The sequence below is a fragment of the Rhopalosiphum padi genome, chromosome 4, assembly GCF_020882245.1.
Source record: "Rhopalosiphum padi isolate XX-2018 chromosome 4, ASM2088224v1, whole genome shotgun sequence".
In the NCBI taxonomy this organism is placed as follows: domain Eukaryota; kingdom Metazoa; phylum Arthropoda; class Insecta; order Hemiptera; family Aphididae; genus Rhopalosiphum; species Rhopalosiphum padi.
In genome coordinates this window covers 33,206,842-33,227,683 of record NC_083600.1, presented here as the reverse complement: position 1 = coordinate 33,227,683, position 20,842 = coordinate 33,206,842, and the positions used below count along the sequence as shown (strand labels likewise).

Below are 20,842 nucleotides of genomic sequence, written 5' to 3'. Positions count from 1 at the left end.
TTAAAGGTCTAGATTTGAATTATATGCAATGGATCTAAAAATGCAATAATAATATAAATTATATTCAGAGATAAATGATTTTTTACGTTAATATAAGTTTATTTTAGGTTTGTTTGAGGTTGTATTTGCTTCGAGTTGTATTCGCTTTTCGTGTTCAACACCTGTAGCAGCCGCAAAAGTATACTGCATAGTCTTCACGTGTATATTACTAGTTTGACCATTAGACGAAGTCTTCGATAATACACCAATCGAATAAGTGGAACCGGGCTTTAAGTCGTATATCTGAAATGTGCCATATTTAAATATGCTGTTTATAATATTTTATTAAATAGTTTCCAGCGATGGCCGTATAGATTTTAATACCAATATATTTACAGTACTTATACAATTCATTGCGATCGCCCGAAAATCTATAAACAGTTATCTCATCATTACCGTGCAGTTATAGGTTGGGCGTTCTTCTGTTACTGGGATTTCTACGTCTCGTTTTCTGTCACAACATTTTTCGATGTGTTGAGACGAAATCTCTTCGATGTTCACTATGAACGATTTCAATACACCATTAAGTATCCATGGAATATTCCATTCCAGGGAAATGTACGTGGAGCCTACGTCTATTGTCCTGAGATTTTCCGGTTTATTTGCAACTGTTGAATTTGTTGTTAAACATACTGTAATTTAGCGTTTTTAAGACCAATAAAAATATATTATATATTATAGTTACATCCATCGTTGAAATTAGTGACGACCGATGCCGTCGAACCACCTGTTGGATAGTCTAGTGACTTGGCTTTTATCTATATAAAATGGACAATATTGTCAATATTACGAAGTGTTATAAACTTATAACCTAGTTGTTTAAAATAATCTTAAATTTGAAACAAGATAAATAATATAATACTTTTATGGTGTACTGGTTGTTGGGTATTAGATTATCAAAAGTAGTGCAGTAAAATGATGGCCAAGCAACGCATCTTTCCGCGGGTTCTATGATAATTTGCTTTGTACTATTCAAATTCTCATCGATTGCGATGACGATAAAACCGTTAATGACATTTTCATCGGGGTAACTCCATCTGATTCCAATCGATTTTTTCTTTAAATTTTTCTTGTAAACTATTAATTCGTCTACTGGTACTAAAACTAAAACGTGCACATATTGTTTAGAAATTACGTAAAGTAAGTAATAAGTATAACCCTAGTAGGTTATTCATGAGGATTGAGACGTTAGACGAAGGGAAATTGCAGTAAAAATATTTTTGTTAGAACTTTAACAAGAGAAATTAATATTACATTTAGTTTTGGTTTTGAACGGTATTAACAATCCTTGTTCCAAGTTGTATCCATGGTTTGTCATCACGTATATTTGCAATTCGTAATTGGTATCTGGTTTTAATCCGTTGTAGCTCACCGTGTTTTCTTTAATTGACTTATTTACATGCGTGCGTTCGACTATATCCTATACAATATTACAACACGATATCATATAATATTAAAATTAAATAAAAGACTAAAATATTTTTTTATGTGTTGTGCATTATTAAATTTATCAATCAAATTTTTTTTATAAAACAAAAGAAAAACGCAAAATTTATTAAAAATATGTCTAATAGAGGTGTTTTTTTTATACTATTATACTAACTTTTAGTATGACCTGGTATCCTCGGAAGAAACCATTTAGTTTAGAGCATTCGGTCATATTTATCTTCCAATTGAAATATGCACTTTGATTTGTAATATACGAACTATTTTCGTCATTCATTAAAGGTTTTAACATTGGTTCTACAATAATATAAACCATTTTTAAATATTTAAAAATATTTTGAATACGTTCAATATTACTATACATGAAACTACTAACTGGAGATAGGTGTTTTTACATAAATCATATTAGAATAGTCGTCGTAAGTATATCCTTTTATTGTCGGCTCAACTTTTATAACATACTGCGTGTTTGGTATCAAATCCGAGATTTCTTGTCTGGTCTGATTGTAAACTAACAGTGTTGTCCAGTTGTTGTTTGTAATGATTTTGTTTGAACAACTAAAATGCTTATTAACCTATTGACACAGTTTTGAAGTATAAACTTTTTGTCAGTCTACCTTTATGTTATTTAATAGCCAGTAGGTAACTTGTATAAAATAATATTATCTTCATACCTTGTAGTTAATTTCAAAATTTAATGGCGTATATGCATAACTTTCATCAACGTCCCACGTTATTGTCATTGATAGACTTTGATTTAGATTAGACTTTATGTTTTTTATTTGAACTAATCATAAACAATGAGATTGAAATTAATATTTTTTTATGGTCAATAGGAGTAATTAATAATGTGTTTATATCTAAAATGTATTACATACCATAAGGCTCGGTGTTAATGTATGACAAATCTAATGGTATAGCCAGACCTGTTACCGTTATTGCTGTTACTTGTACTGCATATTTTTCACCGGGTAGTAGATTTTTAAAAATATATCCATTATTATTATTGGATTTTATTTCTTCTGAGTAACTTAGTTTATGTAAATCAGTTATATAATACATCAGTTTCAATATATATTCCGTTATTTTGCATTCGCCTTCATCTTGATCATTAAGCTACAGGTAACATAAAATATTACAAGATTTATCATTTCTAATATAACAAAACACTGAAATTACAATTAGGCACTAGCTGAAACACCATGTGAAATTTTTATTTAGTTTTTACCTCGTTCCAAGTAACATTGATATAATCTGTGCCACTCGAAAATTTAACACCGTAGTTTGTACTGTTGGCGACTGTATTATACAAAAGTAAATATATTAATTTATGTTCTTAAATTGTATAAAAGTTTTAATGTAGATATTGAGTATATTATTTTTATTAATACTTAGGCAGCTGGTAGAATAATTGACAGTTTTGATATCTTCTATGTTGTAATTTCCATCTTCTGAAACTAGGATGACACCAATAGTGTACGGTATTCCGGGTTTGAGATTGTCCATGGTTTCAATTACGGATTTTTGTTCTCCAATTTCTTTTAGTTCTAAGTATTGAAATTCCGATTCGTTTGAAGCAATCTTAAATACATATAAATATTATGAATACACCAAATGCGTGACCTATCAAATAAATTAATATTAAAAGCTAATAGTCGTTTGTTAATTAAATTATTTTTTGTTTAATAATTATTAGTTTGATATTCTATCAAATTTGTATACTTACTATAATTTCAATATTTAAATAATTCTTATTCTACATATTATATACTATATTTTAATATATTTTAATATACCTTCATTTTTATTATTGGATTTACATGTATTATTTATAAGTTATTAACCTTAAATACGAGTTGGTAATACATCGAGTTAACGTTGTGACCGCCTTGTATATTTTTTGAATTAAAATCAATTTTTAATTTTGCGGACCTAAAATCTAACGTTTCTAGTTGTGGCGGTGATTTGAGCCACGGATACTCTGTAATTGAAAAACGAATTATACCATATTATTAATGTTTATCCATAAAACTAACATTGTATAGAATTCTGGTTTTTAGATTTACTTTCTTTACAATCTGGTGCAATGTAACTTTCTGTAATACATTCTCCTTTGTTGCAAATGCCTGTGTAAATGTCACATGATTTTAATCGACATCCTTCTGGACAGTGTTGTTCACAATTAACGCCGTACGTACCATTCGTACATTCTGCTTGTTAAACGTTGATCAATAGTACAATTTATATTTTTTAAATGATACAGGTTTAATGTACACTCAATATTGAAAAATGTTTTTACATGAAAAATAAAATATTTATATGCATAAATATTTTATAACAAATGTATAAGTTTATATGAATATAATATTGCTGGTATCAATGCCAATCAATAAAACATTTTTGAATAGATAGAACCTAACCTAACCTAACGGAGTTTCCGTATAATAACCATTTATCAAAAATGTAGTTATTTAATTTAATTTAATTTGATTATAGATTTCAGTTTCAATCGAAAATGAAATTCCATAGTACTCTATAATAAACAATAATAAAATGTTTAAGAAAAGTATATCCATGCAATTACTCGTATATCGTAAATGTTATATTGAATGAACGTACATTGATATGTTAATTGCATTAAAGATATTATAATAAATTATATTCAACGTAATTAATTTACCTTCGGTGCAGTGGGGACCGCTATATCCCGTTGGACATTTGCACCCAAATTCTGTGGTACACATCTTCATTTGTCGACAATGAGATTGATGTATTGAACATATTCCAGTGCAGTCAGCGCCAAACTTGTTCGGTCCACATCCTGAAAAATATAATATATGATTTTGTAACGTTGTACTTTTTATTTATTTACGTATTTATATAAGAAGCATAGTCAATTTAAAATGCATGAACATTTTAATGAAATTTTTTAAATGATTTACCATGTTCGCAGTTTTTGCCTTTGAAGCCGGGAGGACACGTACAACCATTTCTGCTAGGAATTCCTCCGTTAAGGCACTCCGAAGACATTGAATTAGATATTTTGTCATATCCATAATTTGAAAATTCTAACAAATTTAATTAAAATAAATGTATATGATTACAATAGTATACGCAATTAGATCGTTGATTAAATAAAACATTTTCTCTTGGTGTTTATTTAACTGTAGTGAATGAATACTTATGTACAGATCTCAGATGGGTTGAAAATTAGTATATAGTTTATTTGTCTTTTTACTGCTGGATGAAAAATGATGAATTAGTTCTATATATCAGTGATAATGTTTAGCATACTCATCTATTTAGGAATTTATGTGTATTGTATTTATGCATTTACAAAAATAAAATAAAATTGTAGTGTAAAACCAAACTATTAAGGTTAATTTTTAACTACATAGGTAACTGAAATATTTTAATATTAATTGTTATTATCAAGTTATTTAGAGAATTTTGCGACGACATGTGTTGTTTTCATTTAAGAATAGTAAATTTACGTTCTGCTTTAATATTTGAGTGAATTGACTTTGTATTAAAATCATCTGTAATAACAGTTTTAAGAATCATACAACATTTAAATTTATTTCGACCTAAGGTTCAATCTTTTGAGTTAATATGTTTTTATAAATAATAGTTTTTGTCTTCTAAAATCGTTCTATTAATTACACTAACAAATATGGTATATGAGATATCTATATGAAATTTGCCATTATTATTTGATTTTTAAAAATTTATTCCCAAACACTTAATATATGTACTACACTATCACATAGATGAACTTCACAAAACTGGTCGTTAAGCGTCTGTGCTTTGTTTCAAAGTGGTCACTAAGAAAAAATGATAAACATCTTACATCACATTTCAAATGCAACTTTTATGAGGTAGATTTGTAACTAGATTTTGCTCTTAGAGGTGATAGAATATTTAAAAATGGTTTAAATTTACATATTTAATTACCAAATGGATATACACCGACGACTATTGTTGAATGGTTTTCTAATTCTGCCGTATTTATTGTCAATATTTCTTCGTTTTCTATTTAACATAAAAGTTATTATTATCATCATAGTAAGTGTATAAAAAATAAATAGACTGTATTCATAATTATTTATATAACAGTGTATTTCTTTTGACCAAGTAATATTTTACTTTTTGCAGTTCAATGAATTTTAAGAGTAAATATCGATCACAGAACATTTTAAAAATATAAAAATATGATTTCATTTAAGTTTGAATAAAACTTTAATTTTTTTTTTTTACTGTATTACTTAGGTATTTAAATTATGAATCTTAATTACCATACTCATCTAAGCACTGAGCTATACGTTTGATTCCAATCTTACAACCATCAGCATAGACTGTCTTATAAACATATTCCTCATTGTAATAATCGTAATTCATTCTAACTTTTGACAATTTCTTATTGAGTTTAAAGTTTATACTATATGTTTCATTTTCATGTAACCAATTATTACTTTTTATCAACAACGTTTTTAATTCTATCTGTAAAATATAAAGTTTGAATGACAAAATCAACCCTTTTTTGATATATATGATTTATCCTAAATAGAGTGTTTTCAAACATAGTTTTTACATTTTTTTTTTTGAAACATAATTGTTTTGTATGTTTAAGGTTCATAATTTTCGTAAAATTGAACTATCAAAATAAAAATGTTATGCACCAAAAATTAAGAAATTATAAGTTCAATCATAGGTGTATAATAAAATATGTTATTGATCTTTTGAATTAAAATTTCTAAAAAGTGACTGGTACTGTTTAATAGATTAGATTATTTTATATTAGTCGAATTACATATTTAGATGCATGTTCAATATCAAATTACCGATTCTTTTATATCATAAGCATTCATGATATATTTTTTTAAATTTTCTCCATCAGTCAATTCCACTGATAATGTACATTTCGATTCATCTTCTAGTAAATATGATATTGATATACACATTTTTATTGAGTTTCTTTGATTCCATTTAATTTTGAAAGATTCTTCATTGGTATTAGCTTTCCATAAGAATAAATCATAATCGAACTCTCTCGGTGTTTCTGCTCCATCTGTAAGAATAAGTACTTACTAAAAATTGAAATTAATTAAGTTATTTTACAACTTTAAAAATAAAAACCTGGCTAAACGATTTTGAAAAGCAATTTTTTCATAGATACTCAACTATATCATATTATTTATAATTATATAATTTATTACCGTTTATCTAGTAGTATTTTCAAACATATTTGAACATATAATTAAATGTTATAATATACGTACTAAACATAGATAATGTCGAGATGGTCCAATCTTCGGGGTTGTACTCAATTTGGTTTTGTGTGAAAATATTGTTTAAGTTTGTAGGATATTTCCCGTCTGCTATGAATTCTAAACTTTTCTTATCAGAACTCATAATGGATCCTTCAAAGTTAATCGGCATACCAATAGCATTTGTTCTCAAATGAATTTTGGCGTCACGGTCCCAGAGAGGAGTATCAGCATTGAATGAATTTTCTGAAAACAAATTATTTTATGTTTTAATGTTTAAAATTATGTTAATTGTTAAATATCAGGAATGACTTCTTTACCATCATTATTCACCAGTGTTCTTTTATAAATTGTTGTAATATCATAATCATCTAAAAAAAATATCAAATGAAAAAAATTAATTTCTTTGTAAATATTCATTATTATAAGACATACTTAAAATCACATGGAACTGCATTCATTTTTAAATTTCTAAATTTCTATTTTTTTAATTGTTATTATTCTTTATAGGGTGTTGAATTTTTATAGTATATTAAACTATATTAATATTTATAAATTGTGTACTGTTGAGAATGTTGAGATACGTATAAAAATATGATACTTATTTTATATACCTATCAGTGATTAAGTTATAACTTTATAAGTTTTAAAATAAAATATCTATATCATAGTTTAATATTGATCGTTGCGCAGGACACGACGTTCGATACCACAATTATTGTTTAAACAACATTGTAGCACGTTCGTTGCAATATTGAGACGTATTTGAGGAAGATAGGTAGTTAAATAAGTTAAACTCTTTTACTCTTTAATTAAAATAAAATAGAATATTTTATTTATATAATAAAAAAATTAAGCCCATAGTTGTAAGCTCACAGGAATTTCAATTAGTGCTGACTAAATTTTGACTATTTCCAGACTGCTAAGTGCTCTACCTGTATTTATATGGATCCTATCAATTTCATATGGTGGCGTGATGGCTTATTCATTTATTGCCCTTGGTTTCGCCAAATTGTATTATTATGCGAATCGGTAAACATAACAAGTTGTTTTTACTTTTGGCATCTTTTAATACGAGTAAATCGAATAGAGCTCATTTGATTTTGTAACAGCTAAAAAATCGTGCTTAGTTTTACATATACCTTCATACATTTCTTTTTATTTCGGCAAAATACGTATGTACATTAATTTTTATAAACTTATTGGTGTTGATACACTAGTGGAATATTCAAAACAAAAACAATACTTTTATTATTATAATATACTGTCGAATCTGAAAGTGTAATAAAATCATAAAGATTGCTGTATTGTACCTCATGTGGCATATTAGTCCCACCTACACGTCATGTATGCCGTTCGAGTAGTATCTCTATCACGTCGTCGTCCTGCGTACTTTATATTTTTCCGCAAGTGCTATTCAACCGATTTTCATCGATCAAACACCAAAAAATCCGTCCAAACTCAAACTTTTCCAGCCTCTGCAACCACTTTTATCAAATCAGTGCTTCTACTAAAATCTCAAGACTGGTAACAAATTTAATTAAAACCAAATCGGGCGATAGTACGTCGTATGTCATCCGCTCATAACACAAGGCCTTATTAGCGTAATTAAATTAACCAACCGATGCTCGTTATCTATACCTGTGACGACGATGACGCCAAAAACTAAAGTGCTAAAAAATAATAAAACATTATGTATACCACTTCCTACTGAATAATTAAATTTCATAAACGCCGTCGATAAATTTGAATGAAACTAAATCTAATAAAAATCTATTAAAAGATCGAGCTAATTAAAAGTACTTATAACTTGAACGGATACATCGGTGATCAGTCTTGCACCATTTACCATGGTAAACGTCTTTCTTCTCCAGGCCATTCGCTTATAGCTAAAGAATTAAAAACTAAAAACTATTAATGAAACCAAATTTTTCTTTACCACTCAAATCGCTTTGCGCCACTAAATGACATGGAAAATGATGTCAGCAACGAAATGATATATGAATCGAAAAACTAATCTCCATCTTCACCACTACCAATATTAATCTCCATTCCAATAGACTTTAATGAGTTCGCAAAATCAATCATATCGATAAGTAATCGATACAATTATTTGTATTAGAAATAAATTAACGTGTTTTTCTATCCTAAGATGTACCTATAAGTTATCAGTGATTGAATTATCTGGTTTAAACATAATATATCTATTTAAGTGGGTACGTATAATAAGATGCAAGAGTTTATATAAATAATAAGCTTTGATAATTATATAATAATTTTAATATGCGTTGTAAATATTTAAAATTATTAACTATACCCGAATGAGATTTGTATTCAATATCAGTACATATTGGTCCTCCCTCTTCGATGTTGTTGTGACAATCTGAAATATGTATAGGTAGTGACAATTTTTATTTTCATTGTTTTATAAAAAAATTAATTTTCATCAACAGCAAATATGTATATGTATATATATATATATATATATATATATATATATATATATATATAATGAAAATAAACTATTAAATGAATAGCAAATTAAAGTTTACTCAATTAACTGCTGAAACGTATTAAGTTATGTAAATTTCTATTACGTACTTTAAAAAAACCAAATTTAATTTAAATTACAAAAGATATATTAAATATTGAAGAAATTTTTATTATTAACTAATTAATACGTTTAATTTAAGTTCTATATTTTGTACTCCCATGTGTATTTATATTTGTAAAAATTCTCATGGTTTTTATATAATGCAATACATTTTTAATACTAAAAAATTACGTATTTTTGAGATATCAGTGAAAATGTATAATACATTAAATATTTATTAATCAGTGATCAAGTGATATGGTAAAAACTAAAAATATCTGTATGAAAGAGTAATTTTAAACTTTTTTTAAATTATTCTCAAACCACGTCACGAAATAATAATGTATCACAGGTTGTATATATTTAAAAATTTAATTATATACCTTTTTTAACATATGTTTTATCTCCATTAAGTCCGTCGATAACTAAAATCCGGAAAATCAGTACGATGACGATATTTACATTCATTGTTGTACCTATAGGGATTTGAAAAGAATATGTTTTATGTATTAATTAATATTATTAAAAATATCAAAATTATTTTAGTTTTTCAAATTTAAAATAAATAATATTGCACATTGTTTAATAACGTATACGGTTTATGTTGAAGAACACCGTTGTTCACTAATGCAAATAAAATAATGAAATCGCAAGAAATATATTGAGGTATTTTATAGTTTCTTTTACCTGTGATAGTCTAGATAAATATTATCAAGATTATTTTCAATTGAGTTTTTTTTTTTTTTATTATTCATTATTGGATTTGGTCTATTCGAGTCTCATTTATTATTATATATTTGTATATAGTATTGGAATACGCATAATCTAATTTAAACTTTGATCTCTATTAACATTTTAAAATGCTAAGGTATTATTTTACCATACTGATTATAATATGGATGTTGATCCATCCTTCGAACGTAACTTTTATTTGATTTATTTCAACTTGTATTTGATTCTTACTTTGCACGGGATCATGTGTTATATACCTTCTAGCGACTATATAACGTAACCAGTGTTAATTTATATTTTTGATAAAACTTTTTTTTTGATTCTCATGTTGTTGGGCATTTATTTTGCAATCGGCATTATTACTTATAAATTATAATATATTTTTTATTCGTTTAATATTTCATTAATGGTATTAATATTGTATAATACCTCAGTATGCATCATATACATTCTAAAGATAATAATTTTTTATTTGAACTTTATTGTTGTATATAATCATGATTTTCAAATTATTGTACCTAATGATGTAATCATGTAAGTATATGATTATATGTATCGCAGTTTTGAGTACAATTTTGTGTAAATGTTTAAGAATAATAATAGTTATTGACGAATAAATAAGTTTTGATGTTTCAATCTACACATAAAGAACACGAATGTACTCGTTATTATTGTTTTCTATATTATGGTACATGAAAATAATGTAATATTAAAATAAATATACTAAATGTACATAAATATGTAATTGCGATGATAAAGTGAAATATTGATGGATGTATCCTTTTAATTTAATGTATTAAAAGGTTTCATTCATCCAATATTTCACTTTATCGTCGCAATTATATATTTTTGCTCTTACGACAGCCTTCTTTGCTCTATTAGCAATTTTTGGAGAAATCTTATAAATTAAAATACAAACTAATACAAAAAACAAATCTAAGAATTTTCATTACTTAAGGAAATATATTGTTTCAATAAAACCGTATAGAACACGTTAAAACAAATTAAGGTGTAAGTAAACTACGTGGTCATGTAGTGTTAATACTTTGTACGGCATGTTCATCACCTTAGATCTTTATATCATTAGGTCAGAAGATATACAGTCTACTGGGTATACACAATCAACTACAGTCACGGTGTCAATGGAAATGTGCAATATGGCCTTTTACGTTATTAGTTTATTACTTTATAAGCAAACACTTGATGTCTTCAGTATAATTTTGGAAGCTATGTGATACACAATTTTTCGTTATCATTAACAAAAAATTTCGGTTTTATTTAATATTTATTATATTATGTTAAATACATCTAATATTAATTTTATTAAATGTTTTAAAATTTTAATTAAATTGTCTAATGATAAAAATTATAAAACTCTTCTAACATTCGTCGCTAGGGAGACACCTGCTCACTCTGCTACCCCCTTAAACATGTCTATGTTTTTTATACACATCATATTTAACATTATATTGACCATACAATGTTCCAAGTTATAAACTATGATAAACGTTAAACACAATTTTTAGTCGTTTGAATGATTGTATTTCAGCTATAAAATTTTTTACTCTTGTGAATATATTGTTTATATATTTTTTTTTTCGTAGTCCTATAAAACCCTTGAGGGACGTTCATTGTCTAGCAACTGATCTCACCTTTGTATGGAATACATACGGCCACGTGTAATCCGATGTTATGAAAATGGATCAACGATATATCATTGTACTTTTGTATGGAGCTGAAGCTCGGGTAAAACCGCCTTGAAAATTGTTCACTTAAATAGTTTTTCCTTATACAATCAGATAGACTATTAATATAGATATTAATAATTAAAATGAGAAAATCAATAAAAACTAGTTCACTGTACAATATAAATTATTGTAACATATTTATTTATTTATTTTTTATCCTAATATTCTTAATTTACATCACTAGAACGAGTATCAATACATAATTTGTTTATTATATATAATATGTTTGATATGTAGGTAATTCATGATTAATTTATTTAAGCATATGTTATAATTGTTTACATATGGTTTAAATATTCACTTAATAATATATTATTATAGATCTACATCGGAATTAAATTGAAATAATAGACTTAAGAAAAACGTAATCAATATGATACGCTATGAATAAAATTTAAAAATTATTTTTGTTAGTGAAATTAAGTACATTTATGAGTATGTAATTGGTAACATAAGTTATTATTATTGCAGGTTGGTTTTAAACCGAATCACAAAGCTCGATAAACATAAAATAACAATAATGTGAATATACCAAAATATAAATAAATTATACGCTATGAATCTAAAAATACAATCATAATATAAATTACTCGAAGAGAGAAATTATTTTCCACGGCTATATTAGAGTACGTTAGGTTTGTCCGAGGTTGTATTTGCTTCGAGTTGTATTGGCTTTTCGTGTTCAACACCGGTAACAGCCGTAAATGTAGACTGCACAGTCTTCACGTGTATTTTACTAGTTTGACCATAAGACGAAGTCTTCGATAATACACCAATCGAATATGTGGAACCAGGCTTTAAGTCTTGTACCTGAAATGTACCATATTTTAGTATACAGCTTATAATATTTCATTAAATCGTTTCCCTGTATCACAAACGTAAAAATACTGAATCGAGCCAAAATAGGACACTCAAGAATGACACATGGATATCTGATGGGAAAAGGCAACACATCAATATGTCAATCATGCGGCTCCACACTCATAACCAAAAATATTTTCGAGGAACACAGACTGTATGAGAAACAAAGAGAGGTACTCAACATAAGCAACCTTGTTGGAATACGCTTAGGTCCAAATCAAGACAACGAAATCAACACAATAGAATACTTCAAAACAATAAAAATACTAAATAGTAAACCTAATTTAAATTACATTTAATAATTATAATATACATACATATCCAAACACTATCTCAATACTATAATAAACTATCTAATTATATTCTTTTTTTACTATCAACAATTAATTTGAATACTTCAAATCATTAAAATGTATATAAATATAATATATATACTGATTTATTATAATGACTATATAGTTGTTGAAAAAGAATTATACAATTATCAAAATCAATAAAAAAAAATAAAAATAAATATATAGTTTTCAACTATGGCCATATGGATTTTAATACAAATATATTAATGTATATTATTTATTGCGATCGATCAAAAACTATAAAAAGTTAATTCATATAATTACCGTGCAGTTATAGGTTGGAAGTTCTTCTGTTACCGGAACCTCTAAGTCTGGTTTACTGTCACAACATTTTTCGATGTCTTGTGACGAAATCTCTTCTATGTTCACTATGAACGATTTCAATACACCGTTGAGTATCCATGGAATGTCCCATTCCAGGGAAATGTACGTGGAGCCTACGTCTGTTGTCCTGAGATTTTCCGGTTTATCTGAAACTATTTGAATTCATTGTTAAACATACTGTAATTTAACGTTTTTAAGACCAATAACAATATATTATATATTATAGTTACATCCATCGTTGAAATTAGTGACGACCGATGCCGTCGAACCACCTGTTGGATAGTCTAGTGACTTGGCTTTTATCTATATAAAATGGATAATATTGTCAATATTATGAAGTGTTATAAACTTATAACCTAGTTGTTTAAAATAATCTTAAATTTGAGACAAGATAAATAATATAATACTTTTATGGTGTACTGGTTGTTGGGTATTAGATTATCAAAAGTAGTGCAGTAAAATGATGGCCAAGCAACGCATCTTTCCGCGGGTTCTATGATAATTTGCTTTGTACTATTCAAATTCTCATCGATTGCGATGACGATAAAACCGTTAATGACATTTTCATCGGGGTAACTCCATCTGATTCCAATCGATTTTTTCTTTAAATTTTTCTTGTAAACTATTAATTCGTCCACTGGTACTAAAACTAAAACGTGCACATATTGTTTAGAAATTACGTATAGTAAGTAATAAGTATAACCCTAGTAGGTTATTCATGAGGATTGAGACGTTAGACGAAGGGAAATTGCAGTAAAAATATTTTTGTTAGAACTTAAACAAGAGAAATTATTATTACATTTAGTTTTGGTTTTGAACGGTATTAACAATCCTTGTTCTATGTTGTATCCATCATTTGTCAGTACATATATTTGCACCTCGTATTTGTTGTCTGGTTTTAATTCGTTGTAGCTTACCGTGTTTTCTTTAATTGACTCTACTACTTGCGTGCCTTCGACAATATTCTAAACAATACGATATCATATGTTTAAAATTAAATAAAAGACTAAAATATTTTTTGATGTGTTGTACATTGTTAGTCAACTAACGTTGTTCTATATGAAAAATACTGCAAAATTCTTAGTAGATATGCAAATTAAGTATGTTTTTTATATTATTATACTAACTTTTAGTATGATCTGGTATCCTCGAAAGAAACCATTTAGTTTAGAACACTCGGTCATGTTCATCTTCCAATTGAAATATGCACTTTGATTTGTGATGTATGAACTATTTTCGTCATTAATTACTGGTTTTAACTTTGGTTCTATAATAATATTAATCATTTTAAATCATATTAAATATTTTGAATATGCTTAAGATGTATGAATACTACTAACTAGATATAGGTGTTTTCACATAAATCATATTAGAATAGTCGTCGTAAGTATATCCTTTAATTTTGGGATCAATTTTTATAATATACTGCGTGTTTGGTATCAAATTCGAGATTTCTTGTCTGGTCTTATTGTAAACTAGTAGTGATGTCCAGTTGTTTGTAATGATTTTGTTTGAACAACTAAAATGCTTATTAACCTATTGACACAGTTTTGAATTTACTATGTTATTAATAAAACTGCCTGATATTGTCGATTACAATATAAACTTTTTGTTTGTCTGCCTTTATTTATTGAATAGTTAAGTTATAAAAAATAATATTATCATCATACCTTGTATTTAATTTCATAAACCAACGACGTACTTGCGTATTTTTCATCAATGTCCCACGTTATTATCAGTGATGAATTCTCATTAAATTTGATTTTTATGTTTTTTATTTGAATTTGTCCTACAAAATGGGAATAACATTAATTGATTTTTTACAGTTAATAGAAATAATTTTAAATAAATATTGTATTATTTGAAATGTTTTACGTACCATAAGGTTCGGTGTAAATATATGACAACATTGATGGTTCAGCCTGACCTGTTGCCGTTATTGCTGTTACTTGTACTGCGTATTTTTCACCGGATAGTAGATTTTCAAATATATATCCATGATTATTATTGGATTTTACTTCTTCTGAATAATTTAGTTGTTTTAAATCCGTATTATAATACATCAGTTTCAATAAATATTCCATTATTTTGCAGTCCTCTTCGTTTTGGTCATTAAGCTAGATATACCATCAAATATAGCAAGATGTAAACACATGAAAACAATAATATTATTATAAAAAAGCACTGTGTGCAATTTTAATTTAGTTTTTACCTTATTCCATGTAACATTTATGTTGTCTGTTCCACTCATCAAATTAACATTATAATTTGTACTTTTCGGCACTATGTTATAAAAATTATTATTATTACTTTAGGTTCTTAAATATTATAAAAAATTTATTGTAAACAGTGAGTTTATTATTTTTATTAATACATAGGCATCTGGTGGAATAATTGACAATTTTGATATCTTCTATATTGTTATTTCCGTCTTCTGAAACTAGGATCACACCAAAAGTATACGATATTCCGGGTTTTAGATTGTCTGTGATTTCAATTATGGATTTTTGGTCTCCAATTTCTTTTAGTTCTAAGTATTGAAATTCCGATTCATTTGAAACAATCTTAAATACATATAAATATTATAAATACACCAAATGAGTGACGTTTCAAATAAATTAATATAAAAATACTTGATAGTCATTTGTTAATTAAATTATTTTTTGTATAATTATTAATTTGATATTTGTCAATAATATAATATTTTTACCTTGATGCATTATGTTTAGGTTTTAGGTATACTATATTATTATTATAATAACTTTTATCCTTAATATTTATAATTATTATCAATTGATGTGTTATTTACCTTAAATATGATTTGATAATACACCGATTTAATGTTGTTACTGCCTTGTATGTTATCTGTATTTAAATCAATTTTCAATTTTAGTGACCTATAATCCGACGATTCCAGTTTTGGCGGAGATTTGAGCCACGGGTACTCTATAATCGCAAAACGAATTATACCATATTAATAATATTTATCCATATAACTAACAGTATGGGCCTTTAAGTTTTTTATTTTTACTTTCTTTACAATCGGGTGCAATGTAACTGGCCGTACATCCTTTGTTGCAAACGCCAGTGTAAACGTTACATGATTTTAAACGACACCCTTCTGGACATTGTTGCTCGCAATCTACGCCGTACGTACCACTCGTACATTCTGGTTGTAAAACGTTGATTAATAATACTATTCATGTTTTATTAACTGATCCAGGGTTTATGTGTACTAATACTTAATTTTTTTTTTTAATATGCAAAATAAAATATTTATGTGCACAAATAGTTTATATAAAGTGTATGAAAAGTCCATATCATAGAATATTGCTGATATCATTATAGAATAGTTAGATAATATGCTCTTTATCCTCGCTAGGTACTAAAAATGTTATTTTTTTGTCTTTAGACACTTTAATTTGCTTAAAAATTACAGTTTCAATTGAAAATGATACGCTATAAAACTCTATAATACACAATAATAAAATAATTAATAAAAAATGTATCCTTCCAAGTACCTACTCGTATACGATACATGCAAATCTTTTTTTGAACGTACATTGACATGTTAATTGCATTAAATATATTGTAATAAATTATGTATAACTTATTCAACATACCTTTGGTGCAATTGAAACCACTATATCCCGCTGGACATTTGCACCCAAATCCTTTGGTACAAAATATCATTTGCCGACACTGTGTTTGATGTATTGAACACATTCCGGTACAGTCAGTGCCAAATCTGTTCGATCCACATCCTAATAAGTTTATATGAAGTTACCAAGTTCACAGTTAATTTATATGTATATGATAATTTTAGTAAATTTTTTAAATTATTTACCATATTCGCAGTTATTGCCTTTGAAGCCAGGAGGACATATACATCTGTTTTGGTTTGCAAAACCTCCGTTAAAGCACCCCAAACTTTGTGGAATTAATAATTTTTGCCGTGGTTCATAATCTAAAATTTCGATTATCTTATATTTAAACAAAATTATATAAGGTAGAATATTATACGTGATTCATTGCTTATTCTTTGTGTAACTATTAGTTATTCCAACACTTATACTATTACACACTAGTACCATTGATAAAATATTTAAAAATAATTTAAATGTAACTAATTTTTTACCAAATGGATAAATGTCGACGGTTAACGAAGCATTAGATGGTGTATCTTGTAATTCTTTCTCATTTATTGTCAATATATCTTCATTTTCTATTTAACATAAAATTATTATTATCATTGTATAATATGTATATTATAATTTATAAGTGTGTATAAAAAATTGATTGTGTTCATTAACATAATTATTCATAATATAACAGTGTATTTATTTTGACTGGATAATATTTTACTTTTTGCAATTTAAGAATGAATATCGATTACAGACATTTTAAAAATTTAAATGAAAATATGTTGTAATTTAAATTTGAATAAAATTTCAATTTTGCATGTTACTGTAGTACTTTGATATTAATTTGAATTCTTAAATACCGTATTCATCTGTGCACTGGGCTATACGTTTAATTCCAATTGTACAACCTGCGACATATACTGTTTCAGTATAATACTTGCTTTGATATCTTGAACTGTACATCTCTTTTTCTATTGTTTTTTTTAAGAGCTTAAAATTTAAACTATATGTCTTGTTCTCGTGTAACCAATTATCATTTTTAAATAATACCGTTTTTAGATCTTTCTGTATAAAATAAAGTTTGAATTATAAAATCGACCAAGAAGTCCATCATATATGTGTATAAAAAAAAAAAACATAAAATGCATCATGTTTTTGTTCTTCTTCTTTTAAATTTGGAAAAATGATTTATGCTTTTTTATAGATTTTATTATTTTGGTGGTATTACATATTTATATACATGTAAAATATATAATTACCGATTCTTTTATATCATAGGAATGCATGATTTTTTTTTCAAAATGATCTCTATCTAATTGAGATACGTCCAATGATAACGTACATTTCGATTCATCTCTCAGTAAATACGATATAGATATACACATTTTAACTGAATTCCTTTGTGTCCATTTGATATTGAACGATTCTTTAGCAGTGTTAGCTTTCCATAAGAGCAAATTGTAATAAAAATCCTTCGGTATTACTGCTCCATCTATAACAATAAGTACTTGCTAAAAATCCAAATAAGTTAGGTTATTTTAGAACTTTATAAATAAAAACTAGTTTAACAATTTTGAAAATTTATTTTTCAAAACTTCTCAATAATTTCATATTATTTATCATTATTATCATCGTTATATAATAGTATTTTCAAACATCTTTTAAAATTTGAATATAAAATTTAATATTGTAATGTACGTACTAGACATAATCAATGCCGTCATGGCCCAATCTGTGGTGTTGTATGTAATTTGGTTTCGAGTAAAAATATTGTTTAATGTTGTTTGATATTTTCTGTCTGCTATAAATTCTAAACTTTTCCTATCAGAACTCGGAATGAATCCATTTAAGTTAATTGGCATTCCAATAGCATTTGTTCTCAAATGAATTTTTACGTCATAGCACCTTAATCCATTAACAGCATCATTCAATGAATTTACTGAAAATAGTTTATTTTATGTTTATATGACAAATGTTACAAATTAAGTTATTTGTTAAATATTTACGAATGTTTTCTTTACCAGCATTATTTACCGATGTTGTTTTACAAATTGTTGTAATGTCATAATCATCTTAGAAAAAATATCAAAAGTAAAAATTAATTTTTTTATAAATATTTAATATATGCATATATGTATATAATTTAATTCCAATAAATCATAATAAATGTACTTCAGATTAAAGACACGAGGAACTACATATTCAATTTTTAATTATCCATAACTTATTTAAATTATAGCAATATACGTATATATATTTATTTATATTTATACTAATTATGTTTTGTTGAGATACATATAAAAATATTATACACCCTAAGCTGAATATTTTACTTATCAGTGATTAAGTTATCTTTTTAATCTTCAAATATGTATATAGATAGGTACGCATAATAAGATGCAAGAATTTATATAAATAATACACATTGATAATTATATATTTATTTTAATAGTTTTTAAATTATGTCATGAAATAATTTTGTTGAATTGGTTGTAAATATTTAAAATATACCTGAATGAGATTTGTATTCAACATCAGTACATATGAGTCCTCCATCTCCGATGACGATTTGACAATCTAAAATAAATACAATGACGATTTTTACTTTCATTGTTGCATATAAAATTAATTTCTTCATCAATAGTTAATTTGTCTAATGCAATGAAAATAAATTATTATATTTATAACAAATTAAAGTTACACAGGTAATTACACTAATGTATTAATTTATGTAAATTTCCATTATGCACTTTAAAAAAAACAAATATATTATGAATCACAGAAGTTGTATGAAATATTGAGGACATTTAATTAATACGCTCAATTAAAATATTATATTTTGTACTTCTATATGTATTTATATTTGCAAAAATAATTATTGTAATAATTTTCAAATAATGTAAAAAACAATATTTAACGGGTTGTAAATAATTAATTAAGAAATTAAAAAAAAACATACTTCTTTCATATTGTAGTTTTCCTTCATTAACTACTAATCCGCCGATAACGAGAATCCATAAAATCAGTACGTTGACGGTTTTTACATTCATTTTTTTAAGTACCTGGGAGTTTTAAAAGAAAATGTTATATATATTATATGTTATATGTTATGTTATGTATTAATTAATATTATTAAAAAAGTCACAATGTTTTTAGAATTTAAAATAAATAATATTGCTCATTGTTTAATATAGTATACATAGTATATTGTGTAGAACACCACTGTTCACTAATGCATGTATGAGATTGAATGAAATACAAGAAATGTATTCAGGTAATAAATATTTTCTTCGTCTGTGATAATCTAAATAAATATTATTACAGTTACTTTCCATCTGATTTTTTAATCATTATTTGTCTATTCTAGTTTAATTTATTATTATATATTTATATATATATAGCGTTGGAACGTACTTAACCTACACTTTGATCCCTATTAATATTTTACGATGATAAGGTTTATAGGATATTAGTTTACCATACTGATTTTAATATGGACATTGAGCCATTCTTCAAACATTACTTTTCTTTTTATTCGATGTTTTGAACATTATTAATTTGTTATTTTTTTAGATTCTAAACAGAGTGATGAATGTATTGATTTTAATATTTTTCAATGATGTGTGTTTTTTTAAATTTTTTTTTATTGTTGTGTCTGTCATCACGTTTTGGAGTTGTTATAGTGCTTTGATTTTTAACTTCCAACCACTCTTAGAAAAGGAAAATTCATCTAGTTGGTACTTTGGGGGTTCAAAAGTAACAAAATTTCAGTAGTTTTCAAAAGCGTCAGGAGAAACCCTAAAATAGTAACGAAAAAACGAGAATTTTTACG

General features: G+C 26.2%; 3 protein-coding genes and 1 long non-coding RNA gene across 6 annotated transcripts in view; 2 read left to right on the top strand and 2 right to left on the bottom strand.

Annotated features, from left to right (window-relative positions):
• LOC132929656 (uncharacterized) overlaps window positions 1-20,842 on the top strand; it is a 163,117-nt gene that overhangs the window by 42,507 nt on the left and 99,768 nt on the right. The window lies entirely within an intron of this gene.
• Window positions 36-9,977, bottom strand: LOC132928839 (tenascin-like). Its single transcript, XM_060993750.1, has 22 exons — window positions 9,729-9,977; window positions 9,070-9,135; window positions 7,073-7,123; window positions 6,765-6,998; window positions 6,327-6,553; window positions 5,781-5,985; window positions 5,440-5,517; window positions 4,428-4,553; window positions 4,166-4,306; window positions 3,552-3,695; window positions 3,330-3,466; window positions 2,877-3,066; window positions 2,714-2,784; window positions 2,364-2,601; window positions 2,160-2,272; window positions 1,862-2,060; window positions 1,643-1,782; window positions 1,294-1,459; window positions 902-1,143; window positions 725-797; window positions 436-647; window positions 36-282 (listed from the first exon to the last, which is right to left on the bottom strand). The coding sequence occupies exons 1-22, from the start codon at window positions 9,811-9,813 to the stop codon at window positions 88-90; spliced, it is 3,333 nt and encodes a 1,110-aa protein (XP_060849733.1). The 5' UTR covers window positions 9,814-9,977; the 3' UTR covers window positions 36-87.
• On the top strand, window positions 10,217-12,411 carry LOC132930189 (uncharacterized). Its single transcript, XR_009662196.1, has 2 exons — window positions 10,217-10,611; window positions 11,682-12,411. It is a non-coding gene; the product is annotated as an uncharacterized LOC132930189 (long non-coding RNA).
• Window positions 11,927-20,243, bottom strand: LOC132930188 (uncharacterized). 2 transcript variants are annotated; one of them, XM_060995912.1, is made up of 22 exons: window positions 19,970-20,243; window positions 19,522-19,587; window positions 19,017-19,082; window positions 18,713-18,949; window positions 18,270-18,502; window positions 17,871-18,075; window positions 17,505-17,591; window positions 17,214-17,333; window positions 16,990-17,130; window positions 16,398-16,535; window positions 16,176-16,312; window positions 15,741-15,930; window positions 15,579-15,649; window positions 15,246-15,483; window positions 15,037-15,155; window positions 14,707-14,902; window positions 14,494-14,633; window positions 14,166-14,331; window positions 13,774-14,015; window positions 13,597-13,669; window positions 13,307-13,518; window positions 11,927-12,635 (listed from the first exon to the last, which is right to left on the bottom strand). In XM_060995912.1, the coding sequence occupies exons 1-22, from the start codon at window positions 20,058-20,060 to the stop codon at window positions 12,447-12,449; spliced, it is 3,357 nt and encodes a 1,118-aa protein (XP_060851895.1). In that variant the 5' UTR covers window positions 20,061-20,243; the 3' UTR covers window positions 11,927-12,446. The 2 variants fall into 2 exon arrangements, with proteins under 2 accessions (XP_060851895.1, XP_060851896.1); XM_060995913.1 differs by having other exon boundaries at window positions 19,032-19,082.